At 44.6% G+C, this 14,157-nt stretch overlaps 1 protein-coding gene across 1 annotated transcript in view; it reads left to right on the plus strand.

The window, feature by feature from the left end:
* The first annotated feature begins 3,032 nt into the window (after nt 1-3,032).
* COL1A2 (collagen type I alpha 2 chain) overlaps nt 3,033-14,157 on the plus strand; it is a 40,579-nt gene continuing 29,454 nt past the window's right edge. Inside the window, exons 1-12 of the mRNA XM_051609682.1 lie at nt 3,033-3,237; nt 5,703-5,713; nt 6,364-6,381; nt 7,062-7,097; nt 8,626-8,709; nt 10,092-10,148; nt 12,122-12,166; nt 12,271-12,324; nt 12,639-12,692; nt 13,087-13,140; nt 13,656-13,709; nt 13,991-14,044. Of these exons, the coding sequence (XP_051465642.1) occupies nt 3,168-3,237; nt 5,703-5,713; nt 6,364-6,381; nt 7,062-7,097; nt 8,626-8,709; nt 10,092-10,148; nt 12,122-12,166; nt 12,271-12,324; nt 12,639-12,692; nt 13,087-13,140; nt 13,656-13,709; nt 13,991-14,044 (591 nt within the window). The 5' untranslated portion in view covers nt 3,033-3,167. The remainder of the gene's footprint in view (nt 3,238-5,702; nt 5,714-6,363; nt 6,382-7,061; nt 7,098-8,625; nt 8,710-10,091; nt 10,149-12,121; nt 12,167-12,270; nt 12,325-12,638; nt 12,693-13,086; nt 13,141-13,655; nt 13,710-13,990; nt 14,045-14,157) is intronic.

Consider the following 14,157-nt stretch of genomic DNA (forward strand, 5'->3'; position numbering starts at 1 on the left):
TTTCCACCTGCTAGAAACAGTTCTGATTGTAGGTTCTTTAGGTGTTTTTTTAATTATCTTTTATAACTTTAAAAAAATTCTAACACATAATCATGTTTACTTATCTTCAATTACTCCACTCATCTCTCTCTCTTACATTTTTCAGGGCTTTTATTCATGTACTTCTGAGTCCTTGACCTTATCACTGTTGAGAATGTGAAGGAATGGTTCTATACAGATCCCCTGCAGGTGATCTTCATTGCAATTTCATTTTTCTTTTCTCTGTCTATGATGCAAAGAAAATTCCGAAAGACCATTTACTGGCACTCAACAGACTTCCTCTAAATGATGATCCATGGACCAGGCAAGGCATGGCTTTCTTTATGTAGCTGTGCCATGCTCTTAGATCCCTGCATACCTGTAGTCCTACATGGGAACAGTGTCCTGATCACAGGAGCTCAGCATACCTGGCCCTTCAGCAGAGGGTGCAGAGGACTGGTGGAGTGTCTTGTCTCTTCTTACTATTTTGCTTTAAGAATATAGCACAAGTTTTCTCAAAACAATGAGAAATAAATCTGCTTTAATCTCACCTAGAAATTCATCTCTTTCAAAGCTTGCCCTAACAGTAAATTTTCCAGAGATTTGGTTTTTTTTATTATTGTCCATTGCAGTTTGAACTGTGCCATAGGCATTACTGGCTATCTCTTTCAAAGCCTAGGAGCTGCAGTTTTGTATAAACTCAACAGTTTTTCTATGTTGCTGAATTTCCGCCCATGTCTCTCCCTCAGCCACTTATTTTATGGTAGAAGTGGCAGCTGAAAATCCGTGTCTTTGCAGAGGGGGGTTCCATGCCTTGGGATGGAAGCTTGTCTTTCTGTGAAACCTCATGGTTAGAACAGAGAGGAATGGTGATTTAGTTCAGTTTGGTCAGGAGATGTGTCCATATTCTTCACCATCAGAATATTCCACTAGCAACAGGCTATTGAGTCTTGAAAAGTCTGTAAAAATAGGAAAACCGTATTTGTCTGACATATGTATGCAATCACACCAGATTTTGCCTCAAGAATCTAATTACTGTTATAAACAGGCAATAAATGATGCAGCAGAGTCAAAATTCGTTTGATAAAATGGAGAAAAACTCTGGCTATACAGTCAAATGATCGATTTCAAGGGACAAGTTTTAAAAAAACCACAACACACCAGCACTATTCACTGCAAGTGGAGGTATCAGGAAATATTTGGACTTGAGCCTCGGTGCTTTGGGTCTAATCTCGATTGTTACTTCCACTTGCTTGAAGGTCACTGAGCTATTGGCTTACACTGGTATAAACTTTAAAGTAGTTAACTTGGCTGCTCAGGTTGATATAAACCCTACTTGATTTCAATCAATATCGTTCACCTGAAAATCTTTCAGTATTTAAGTACTGTTTATGCCATATAATTGATTATACTGTTTCAATACACCCCCAAAGACAAGCTGTGGGAGAGACAACCCCCTCCTCTCGGGTGGGCGGGAGGCGGCCCCGCTGCCGCCGTCCCTCCCGCCCGCCCCGTCGCGGCTCCCCCGCCTCGCCGAGCGTCTGATCAGGATCCGCCCGCTTGGCTGCCCTCATCCAGGGGCTGGGGGCGGGAAGGGGAGCGCGATCCGCCCGCCCTCCCTGGCCCTCCCGCCCCGGAGAGAGGGGCTCGCTCTGAGGCGGGGCTGCCGTTCGCCCCCGCCGGTACCTCTGCCGAGGACTCCCTTCGGCGGGCAGCGGGGCCCGGGAGGCAGCAGCCAGCTCCCGGCCTCGGAGGAGCCCCTGGGCGGGGACGCGGGCTGGCCGCAGCCGCTGCTTGGCCCGGCTGGCGTGACCACGTCAGCTGCCCTCAGGGCAGCGGGGCCGAGGTGGGCGACCCCAAGTGCCCGCAGCTCCCTGACCCCAGCGGCTGGGGCCGGGGCCGCCGGGGTGGGGAGCGGGGAGCGGGCTGTCCCTGCCCACCCGCACGGGCACGGCGCTGGCAGCTCCTCTGGCCCCCCGCGGCCTCCCAGAGCTCTGCGGGGCGGCTGGGGTTTCCCCCTCCCTCTTTCCTCGCGGGGGAAGGGAAGAACCGGTTGCCGGACAGACGTGGCAAGGAACCCCCGCCAGCTTTCCCTCCTTTGCGTGCTCGGGTGCCTGGTGGGAGGCAGAGCTGCCGGGAGCGCCCTTCCTCCTTACTGCACGGCAGAGCTGCTGGGGGGCTCTCTGCCCCTTCCTGGGGTGGGTGTCACGGCCCATGAGGCTGGAAGCAGCGGCTGCGGGGTCGCTCCGCGCTCCCCCTCCCCCCCCCCCCCACGCACACTGTCTGAGCGGCCGCGAAGCCGAGTGGAGAAACCAGCGGCTCTGCCCGCGCACTGGCCCGACAGACCTCCCAGGGGCTGCAAGCGAACGGGCCCTGCCGCGCTCGACTGCCCGCGGGCTGGAAGGGCTGTCGCTGCCTCCTGCTCGCCGCGGGCAACCGAGCACCCACGCCGGCGGCCCGCGGGCAAGGGCGCGGGGCCGGGGGGGACAGCCTGCCTGCCCCCCGTGCTGCAGGGGCCGGGCGCCTCGGGGCTCGAGTCAAGGGGAGCGTGGTGGGACGACGGGGAGGACCTGGGCAGAGGATCCAGCCTCCTCCCGGGTCCCTCTCCGCCGGCACCCGAGCGGGCGGGAGCGCTCCGCTGGCCCTGGACAGCTCCTGCTTTGAAAGCCCTCGGAGCGCCCTCCCGGCCGCGCAGCCCGGAGCGGGGTGAGGGGCGGGGGCACGTCTGGAAACAAACACAAGGGGAAAAAAAAAAAAAAAAAAAAATCAGACGACGAGTCAGATTTTCCTCCCGAAAGCCTCGAAGTGTCCACGTCCTCAAAGCATGGAACCAATTTCAGGTCGCCCCCCCCCCCCCGCCCCGCAGCCCCGCCAAGGCTGCCGCGCCGGGCCGGGGCCGCGGGCACGTGACGGCCCGGGAGCCGCGCAGCCCATTGGCTGCGGCGCCGCCGGTGACTCGGGGCCCCGGGACCCTCCTGCGGTATAAATGGGACGGACCGGGGCTTGATTAATTTAGCATCCCGGGCAGCCAGTTTCTGCTGGGCTGGGAGTTCCTCCTCACGGCTGTATGCCTGCGTCCCATAGGTAATAGCTAAGCCACCGACCAGGGACGCTGCACCACAAGGAGTCTGCATGTCTTGCAACTAGACATGCTCAGCTTTGTGGATACACGGATTTTGTTGCTGCTTGCAGTAACTTCATACCTAGCAACAGGCCAACGTAAGTGCTTTTAGCTTGTTTGTGGCATGGGTGGTGTCAGGGGATGGCTGTCCTGCTCTCTGCCCTCTATCCAGACGTCTTCCCTGCGGATGGGAGTCTGCGGCGAGCTAGAGAGACGATCTCATAAAACTGCCACCTCCGTCCCAGATCAGAATCCAGCTTCTTTTTTCTTTCCTCAGAAATAGAAAAGGATGGCAAAAGGCCAGCTAGATCTTTCCGTCCATAAATAAATAAATAATAATAAAAAGACGGGCTCGTATCCAGAGGAGAATTGGAAAGCCCGAATTCAAGCGCAGATGCTTAAAGGTTCGGAGGAGAGTGTTTACGGCGAGCGGAAGAATTCAGGCTGCACTTCTGTGGGACTTCAGGCGCGCCTTCCGAAGCGGGGGAGGTGGTAGGAACGGGCGACCGACGGCTCGTCCCTTCCCTCCGCGGTGCGGGCGGCGGCCAGGCGGGCTGCGGGGCCCCGACCAGGCGAGGCGGGCTGCGGGGCTCCGGCCAGGCGAGGCGGGCTGCGGAGCTCCGGCCAGGCGAGGTGGGCTGCGGGGCCCCGGCCAGGCGGGCTGCGGGGCTCCGGCCAGGCGGGCTGCGGGGCCCCGGCCAAGCGGGCTGCGGGGCCCCGGCCAGGCGGGCTGCGGGGCCCCGGGCGGCGGCCGGGCGGGCTGCAGCGCTCCCCGGCGCCACCTGCCGGCGGAGCGGGGCCGCGGCGGCGCGCAGGGCTGCGGGGCGCCCACCGACCCGGCCGCGCGGGGGAAAAGCTGCTCGCGGCTTTAGCGGGGGGTTTCCCGCAGGCTGAGCCCGCCTCTCCGGGGGTCTGCGGAGACGGAAAGGCCGTACGAGGCAGGAGGAAGGCGGCGGGGAAGGAATACTGCTTCGCTCTAGGTGCGAAGAGGGAGTGCGGCTCCTCGCGGGTGCAGCGCGGGTCTCCGCCGCTCTCTGGCAAGAGGATTTATTCTCCCGCCTCGCTGACGGAGAAGCGCAGCTCCCCCGACACAAACACACTCGTGGTGGGAGGCAGACGCGCCCCAACTAGCCCTGGGGGAAGCGGAGCCTTCCCCTGCGTCCCTGCTGGACGGTGTCCTGTGAAGTCCCCGTTAGCCCCTCTTCGCTGTTCCTCTGCAGGACTGGCTTTGACCTGGCCTTTGTCCGCCTGCCGAGGCGGAGGAGGGCAGGGACTGCCGTGCATTGCCCGCTCCTGGCGCTCGGAGCCCCCGGGGAAGTGTCCCCTGCGGCCTGGCTGCCTCACGGCTCCTCCCGGGCCCTGCCGGCCGCTGCCCGCAGCGAGGTGCGGGGCGCTGGGGAAGCCCAGCTGGCCCGAGCGGCCACGACGGGGCCGTTCCGGCGAGGCGACCGGTCTGAGACCTGTCCCGGAGCACCCGGGAGTTCCCCGGGGACATTTCTCTCTCCCCCGGGGACATTTCTCTCTCCCCCGGTGATGGGCAGCGGTGGCAGCGCCTTCGCTAAGACTGAAGAGACGGACCGGTTCGTGTGGGGTCCCGCTGCACCCACCGCCCCCGCTTCTCCCCAGATAAGATAGTGTTGTCGGCAGTGTCACCATCGCCCGGGGACAGTCATGTTTTTAATTTGATGTTGAGTTAGTGGAGGCAATCGGTGTTGTGTCGGGGTATTTCAGCAAGTTAGAGTGTTCAGCATCTCGTGCTGTTACTTTCTGCTGGCCTGTATGAATCGTCTGAATTTACAGTGACCATATCTTGCTGAAGTGACACTTTGTGGGAAAATACCACAATAGTTAGTAATAATGTCAAATTCCTGGCACTGAAGTGTGATGTGAGATGTTTTTACCGTGGTAAGCTCCAGCCAAAAGAGATTTTGAATTGCTTGAAATCCAGAAAACAGATTTTTGAATCTCTCATTAATTATCAAGAGGGTACTTAGTAGTAAATAGCATCCAGAAGGAAAGGTATTTACTGTTTGGTGTTTAATAGCTTCAAACTGTTCTCTCTTACACACGGTGACATTTTGTAGGAAATTGCAGATATAGGTGTGGTTGGGTAGAACCATTCCCCATAAAAAGTGAGATGGGGCCAGCCGTTTATGTTAAAACTTAAGTTTACTCATACAATATAATATCTCACATGTGTCAGCCTGTCTGGGTTTATTCACCTGTTGCATGCAAACATACATTAAAATCTATATGTACTCTTTTTTTTTCATGTTTAGAGCAAGCTTACAGAAGATACCTGCCTTTTTACTTTATCAACTGTATTACTTTTTAATTTCATTAGTAAATCTGATTTTGAAATGGATAGCAAACTCACCTGTGAGTCTTTACAGTTTAAGATAATCACCTTAAAAGAAATTACATTAAGAAAATGTTCCTTGCATTAAGATAATAAACAAAATTGCATTTTGATTTAAAAACCTTGACATGTAAAACTTGCCAAATAACTGGATCCACACACTAATTATCTCCTTTTTTTTTTTCCTTTCTCTTCTTTTTCCAGATGTGAGTGAGGTCAGTATGATTCTTTTTTATCTAACATGTAGAATCAACTTCAATTAACAGGCTAGACCTCTTTTTTTTTTTTTTTTTTTTTTTTTTTCGTGGCAGTATTATTTACTAACACTAATTCCCACGATGGCCATGGAAAGATACCAATTAAATCCTGCAGGGACTGCCTGGAAATGTACCCACCCCAATTTCTCAAGTGGGACGGCCTTTTTAAGAGACTGCCTTCATAGGTGTAAAGACCGTGAAGAGAAAGTAACGGAGCAGTGGTGTTTGGATGTTATACCTGGCAGTTTGGATTGGAGATGACTGTACTTTAAAGCCAGTCTTCCAGTCTAAATTTCCTTGAACAGAAGGATTATGGAAGAATTCAGGTGTGACTTTTTTTTTTTTTTTTTAATGCCAGTTTTGTAGGCTGCAATAGTTATAAAATTGTGAGCCTTCAACAGATTGTTCTAATGTAGTTACATGTATCCACTATATCATAAACTCCTAGCCTTCACAGTAACTTAAAAGCATAGGGTATACTTAACTATACTGTACTGACAAAAATTATAGCTATGTAAGAAGATAAGTCTAAGTTTGTACACTACTTTAGTTTAAAATATTGGTAGGAGTTGTATCGTTTTCTTAATTCTTTTCCTTATGTTTTCCAGGCATCTGCAGGGCGGAAGGTAAGCATATGTATTTTTCTTGTGTGGAAATCAAAATGGTACCAGATTTTCTTAGCAGATTCATAGTTTGTTGAATGTTGGATGGAGGGAAAAATTACTACATTCATTATTTGCAGTGTTCCCTGAGAACAGCAGTATCACTGAGATGAGTAGGAAGAAAAAAGGGGGGGAAATGGGTACAACATCTTAACACCAGGGTAAATTCGAATACTGGATTTAAGCTGCTTTACCTCAGAACTGAGGTAAAAACAAAGAACTAAACTGCATCAAAGTAGCATTCTTGTTCAACCAGAGTTCCTTTGGAAAGATTTACAGGACTTGAACAGTATAGCAATATCTATACAGGTCTAAAAGGCTAAATAAATTTTAATTTATTTCTAAAAGTCACTACTGTTAAATTAGAACCTGTTATTTATTAAAGACTAAAACAAACTTTGCAAGTCCTGTCAACTGCACAGTGATACTTTTAACTGATGTAGTAATGACAGTGACTAATCTGTTTCCAGTAGCTTATTGTGGAAAAAAAAAAAAATGCTGTCTCTGGAAAATAGGTTTCAGACCTGTGTGTGCAGTCATCTCTCCTTTTTTCATGTACACTAATTATTTTTAATGTGTCTGTTTTCCTGCATCATCCTGGAATATTTCCACTGTACTCACTGAGTTTCATTTTCTTCCATCAGGGCCCTAGAGGAGACAAAGGGCCACAGGGAGAAAGGGTAAGGAATAAGATTGATGTTCATTTGTCTGTGATCTTTGAACAACAGTTGTTGGGAGACCAGTAAGAAAAAAAATAAGTTTAGGCATTGATGTGGGATTAAGTGAATGTGCCTGTAGAAGCATGCATGTACAATTTCATTAAAAATAAATCAATTTATCTATGTCCTGAGTTCTGCTCCGGCAATACCTCACCAACCTAATTACCATCATTGTACCTGAGCAGATGTAGTTGAGTTCAGATGGCAGCCTAGCACTCCAAGTGATGGTTTGAAAAACTTTTTTCCAACTGCCCACAGTAGAAATGGTGCATAAAAATGCAGAAGATGAATTGAAAAAGCTTTCTTCTTGAAAATTAGGCATTTGTCATCTATCTTATTAGTCAAAGCAGATATTGTACTGTTAAAGACTACGGTAAAAGTAAACATAAATAAGGCCATTTTGCTAATTTAATTATAATGTTAATTCATGTTGCTGTTACCTGCTTTTCTGATTTGCTTCTTTGTCATTACTGCCTTTTGCAAAGTGGTAGGTTGAAATTCTCATCCATATCTGAGCAGAGTATAGTTATAATGTGTCTATTTTGACGCCTTCTGAAATGAAAATGCCTTAGTAACTCTTGAAGATTTCTTAGATCATAACATGCTGACAAACATAATAGTAACTATTAGGAAGAGTGTATCGGTATGGTCAAACGGATATTTGCTTTAGGCTAACACTAAGTAAATTTGTTTAATGAAACAAGAAAAATGCTTTGTCCTGAAGGCAGCAAGTGTAATGCTGCTCCTTCAGAAATCCAGAAGACTTTTAGTATGGATTTCATCTAGCACTGCACTGAGTCCAAAATGCAGACCAAATTAAATACCTCAATGCAGTTGCCACAATAGCAAGACTTGACCAGCTGTGTGCATTGAGGTTGAAAGATAAATAAGGGCAAATGTTGCTGGACTGTAATTTTAAGCTGTTGTAAAAAGTTATAACAGTGGTAGCAGCATGACAGCATCAAAAATATGTAGAAAAGCAATGATGAAAAAAATGTGTCATTCAGTTTGTAATTAATGCCAGCAAAGTAGTCCAGTCTGATTAAAAACTGGCCTTTGACTTACTCTGGATCTATGTTAGTTTGTACCAGTAGGACTGACCTCTACCAGTCCTGAGGTGGTCAAATTTTAGGTTCTCACAAACAGAGCCCGACAGGCTGTATGGGTCCACTTGCGTTACTTGGGGTTCATGGATCCAGAATTTTTGCACTTAAAATGAAACTTCCCAATTTGGGGGTTATGCTTTCATCTAATATTGCCCCCATAAATCTTCTCAAATATGAAACTACACTAACTATCTGATACAAGGTGTGGCAAAGCAATGTAAGTTCAGGCTCTGCCTGTTTTCCGTTTGACCATTTATTGAAACTGCATATATAGCACTGCTGTAGTGTGTGCTGTAGGTGCCTGGTTGTTAAGGAATTTATCACTTTATAGATTTCTTTAGCCACTTCTAATGACCACTTTTTAATCCTCTTTCTGACTCTAGGGTCCACCAGGTCCACCAGGCAGAGATGGTGAAGATGGTCCACCAGGTCCTCCAGGCCCCCCTGGTCCTCCAGGTCTTGGCGGAGTAAGGCATCCAATCTTTTTATTACTGAGTGGATAACCTGTGCTTTGCAACTGAGACTAAGTGCATGCCTGCTGGAAAACACTGATGTTGCATTGGAGAGTAGAGAAAACATTCTCTTGTGATCTCAGCAAGAAATTTTTTGATGGTCCCGGTTCCAGTGAAGCTCTCCTTGGGATATATATTTTCCATGGCAAATTTGGATTCTATATTCAACAGGGAGTTATGCACAAGAGCAAATCAACTCTGCTCATTAGCGTTAAATGTATACAGCCATAATGTGCATGGATTAGGGATCAACTAAATGAAACCTGTGCTGTTATGCAGATGGGGAAAAGAAGCAACACTTTGCAGTTGGGTTCAAAAGACAACAACTGTATTGGATTAAGTTGAAGAAGATGACCCTTAAGCTAAAAGTCCATACTTAAGAGTTCTTTAGAATTTTAGAATATCTTCCCTTAGAATTTTTCATTTCTACCTGTATTTATGATGCAGAACATAAGTGACTGTGTCACACACACCTTTTCTGCAGAAATGTCCATCATATACTCTCTACAGAATGCTGACTTTAACTCTTTGGTTGACAGTAGCTTGCACAGAGAGCATGAAGACAGAAAGAGTGTTGTATTGATCAAGTTTAGTAAATCCTCCTGCATGGAAGAATACTCCTTGCCTTTAATATGAATAGCAATAACTTATTTTCCTATTAGCAAATCCCAAACTGCTTTCATTAATTTATATTATTTTCATATGCTAATAAAACCAAGCAAGAAAAAAATTTTCAATTGTGTTATATTGAACTTTTTTCCATTTTAGTGAAAATGGGAAATGTACTCTACAAAATAAGATGTATATTTGCCTACAGAGCTTTATTGATAAAAGATCAAAAATCCAGTGCTGTGTTTCTGAAGCTGCATGCTCCTTACATCTTTTTGAAGCTGAAGGCCCACCTCATCTGATAGGCAGGGCTGGTACAGGAATATTACTTAAGCAATGCAGTGAAAAAATATGCATAACTTCCCTCATTGCAAATTAAGGCAGAACAATTTGAGGATTTCAGGATAGCTTTCAGTTTTAAATGAATGCTGAGTTTACAGTATAAATTTTCAGTCCGCACTATTGCAATGCCTCTCTGTCACTACTGCATGGATATTTGAGGCCATTGTGTGAAAGGGCCTTCCTAGTAATATCAGCCTTTTGGGATCAAGTGAGCAGAAACATATTTATAATAAGGCCATGTGTCCTGAGTTTTATGTATACTGCTTTAACATACTGTATAGCAGGTATAGCGAGTCAGATGACACTTAAATGGAGAATGATAGTTATAAATACTTTTTAAAGTAAAAATTTTAGTATTGTAATTTCAAACTTTTTATCACCAACAGAACTTTGCTGCTCAATATGATCCATCTAAAGCAGCTGACTTTGGCCCAGGACCTATGGTAGGTATATGATTCAGTACTTGATAACCTGCAGAGATAACATGATTAGTATTTTCCTTTGATTTTCCAGTCTAATCCAGCTGTATTAATGCAAAGCATAGTTTTGAAATTAGTGTTTTGATCATATGTTGAGTCAGACTGTAAACTGATCCTTTGATGTAGGACAATGTAAAGTGTTTGAAATATATTCTGAGGACTTGAAGTATGGTCATGTAACTGTAACTTGAATATAGCACTACTGGGTCTTGTGCTTTAATTCTGTCCATTGACCACACTTTTATGAATCAGTGAATCTCATAATCTGATGTCAGATAACATGTGTACTTTGATACAGTATTACTTTAACCATATTAAAACAGAAGATTGTGTTTTAGGAATGAGATCAGTTGTAAAGCTGCTCTCTAAAGCAGACATAAGTCTAACAGGTAACTCAGCATCTCAGCTCCAGTTGGTGACCATTTTTGTCCCATGGCTGTACAACCCTTTTGATATCCTTGGATTGTACATGTTTGGTTGGAAATTGGTCACCACGTTTGGTTCTCAACAATTCCATGTTAGTACGTGCTACTGCAAGACTATTCTGCAGAGGAATCATTACTGGTTACTGTATGCTGTGTCCACATGGACATTTAAGGAGTCTGCTGCCTCCCCACAGAAATTTCTAACCCTCCCCAATGTTAGCAGATATTTTAAGTGTACACAGCAGAGTATGGATTAAATTCAGCACACACACTGGGGTCACTGATAATGCAACTGATGGGTGAGCAGCAGGATGAAGGCTGCCCAGGATTTTTCTGGGACATGTGCTTGTTTCCATTCCTGAAAATAGTGTAATATTAAATGAGTTTTTGAAAATATTTTGGCATCCATTTAGATACTAAATGTAGGAGAACAGGAATACCCTTAATCAAGTTCTGCCCTCAGTGTCTGACAATAAATCAGAAAATGTAGATGAGGATTTATTTGGGTTGTTAGAATTTCTAAGATCCAATTCTTGAGTCACTTAGGGTTCATCTGACAGCAACACCAGTGAAATCTACCTAACTTGAGGAATTGTTAAGTTTTATAAAGAAAATGTGAGAGACTGGGAAGATAAACAAGGAGGGGAAAACTATTATGGAATATAATTTATGAAGAGATTCACAGGGCTTGTGCAGCACATATGATTCAGACTGTCCAGTTATTTTTCCTAAAATTACGGAGTATTTTTATAGCCACAAGATTGCTTTAGCTTCCATAAGTAAATACCCATATTTAATGTGTATTTATTCCCCTTAATAAAAAGTATTCAATCATACAGGAAAGTTACTTAAGCTGTTGAAAAGTTGCTCATTATTTTAATCTTCTAACGAGAAAATCTAAGAGTTCACAAGAAGTTTTTAAACCAATTAAAAGCATAGTATTTTCTGTTGAAACATCTCATAAAACTTTTGGACAATAGAAACCTAAATTAAATTTCAGTTTGAAGTTGTTGACTTACTTAGTAAAGCTTATGAAAACTATTAAGAAAGTACAGTAATTTTTGAAATTCTCTTTTTAAGTGATTTTTGACCCTTTTTTCATGATCTATGTGAATTCTAACTTAAGTCAAGGAGAGTATCTTAGTGACTTATATTGGGGGTGAAATGAAGATAATTTAATAAAAAACAGAAAACAGCAAAACATTCAAATAGAAGTTGATCACTATTTGAAATAAAACTATACACAGTATGAATAAGAGTTGTTCTATTTCTTTCCAAAATTCCTAGTTCATGCTAATACTGGCATTTATATACCTTTATTTTCCCTTTTATCTCTACCATGAGAGCTAAAATTATCTTTTTCTCTAACAACTTTCCTTGAAAATCTTAAAACTGACAGGCTGAAAACTGTAATGCTTATCAATATTTTAGGAATACCAGAGATTGTTGTTCCAGATTAGCTTAGATAATGGTATTTTTTTAAAGAAAGATTTTGTAATTTTTCTCCTCTAGGGTTTGATGGGACCTAGAGGCCCACCTGGAGCATCTGGACCTCCTGTAAGTACTGTCTCATCTCTTCTACTGGCTAATTAACATTGGCTTACCCATAAAATCACAAAATAGTTTGTTCAAATGCTAACAAAATCTCCCTCCTCTTCTAGGGCCCTCCTGGTTTTCAAGGTATTCCTGGTGAGCCTGGTGAACCTGGTCAAACAGTAAGTACAGTTTTTATGTACACAGTTTGCGTTAGAAGTAGAACACCCGAGTAGGCTTTAGGCCTTTTTCTCCTATCCATATGCACCTCCTTGAATGTTTGAATTGGCTATTCCTGCTTGATGCTGTTACAGAAGCAGAAATGAACACAGATTCAGACTCCTTCCGATTGGAATCATAGAGTACAAAGTCAATTAGGGTGAAAGGACTTTGCTTCATTTCAGGCTCTGGCTATGCCCCAACTCAATTCAGAAACCACTGAAAAGGCTCATGTGAAGAATAATGCTCTGAGTAATTCTCCATCTATTTTTAACAGGGTCCCCATGGTCCTCGTGGTCCCCCTGGTCCTCCAGGAAAGGCTGGTGAAGATGTAAGTGGTTTTTAAATGTTTCTCATGTCTTTTGGGGCTGTGATTCAGCTCTAACATTAGGTTATTGCTGAGCTGAGCATTCTATTTGCCGTATTTTTTACATTGTTCAATAATATTGGATAGAATAAATAAAACCCTAAATTAATTATTGCATAGTATGAGAGATGCTGTATGGTGGAAATGTCCAGAAAAACTGGTAACTTCAAAACCTCTCCAAATACATCATTTAGCTTCCTAAATACAGAAAGAGGGAAACTTGAAAGCTAACATGTTCTCTGTATTTATTGAAAAAGAGAAACTTTGCCAATGTGTTATTATTTTTTTTTTAATCATTTCTGTTATTATTTTATAAAATGAGCTTTCCTTCTCAGTGTATTTTTACTGCATTTTTTAGGGTCACCCTGGCAAACCTGGACGACCTGGTGAGAGGGGTGTTGCTGGCCCTCAGGTGTGTAGCTGTCTACTGTATACAATACAATTCTCTTGTCAATGAAACCTAATTACGTTTCTGAATTGCACCACTTTATCAATCTAGTAATAATAACTACATGCATTAATGCCATTTCAGTTCTTGCCTGCAGGGACATCATATAGTTACGGTTTTGTTTTGTGGTTTCTCCCCCTCCTCTGTAAAGCTAGTGTAGTTAGTAACAGAAGTGACATAGTGAGGAGTTAGACAGGAGCAGGTGAGCAGGCACCTTGGCATAAAAAGCTAAAACAGCTGTGCTGTCACATGTTAATGCATGAAATTTCTGAGATTCAGAACTGGAAAGCCAGGTTGATTCCTGTTAGGCTTGGAACAAGTCTGGTCCTGGGGGCTTAAGGAATGGACTGTGTTCCTCACTTCAGTCATCACAGCCCAAATCTACTCAGTAATTTTATTGAAAGGCTTATGCTTTTTCATTCTTTTTAACTGCAGTGAATAATACCAGAGACAATAATTCATGTGCTATGTGTTTTCAGGGTGCTCGTGGTTTCCCTGGAACTCCTGGTCTGCCCGGCTTTAAGGGAATTCGGGTGAGTCTGTACATATTTTTCCCTGAGCAGTTAAGACTGACAACACTTTGGCATACTGAAAACCCCTGGAAATCTCCTCAAAGTTAAGAATCTTCATTATGAGTTCATGAACCTCTTTGAAGTTTTTTTACCTCCTGATATAGAAGAGTGATTTAAAAATCATGAGATTATGGTAGGAAATAGTTTTGTATGGAAAGAAGGATTTACCTTACAAGACAAATAGTTTGTGTATAGCCATTAGTGGGAAAACATACTTAATATTATTTTTCTACTCCGTATAGGGACACAACGGTCTGGATGGTCAAAAGGGACAGCCTGGTACTCCTGGCAACAAGGTAAAGATGAAGTCTGAAAATGTAACATGCATTTGTAGCTCTTTCTAGCAAAAGATGTATTAAGTCCTCCCCAATTATCCTCCGTGTTGTCATTAAACATTTCCCAGCTGCAG

This window comes from Apus apus, chromosome 2 (genome assembly GCF_020740795.1).
Source record: "Apus apus isolate bApuApu2 chromosome 2, bApuApu2.pri.cur, whole genome shotgun sequence".
In the NCBI taxonomy this organism is placed as follows: domain Eukaryota; kingdom Metazoa; phylum Chordata; class Aves; order Apodiformes; family Apodidae; genus Apus; species Apus apus.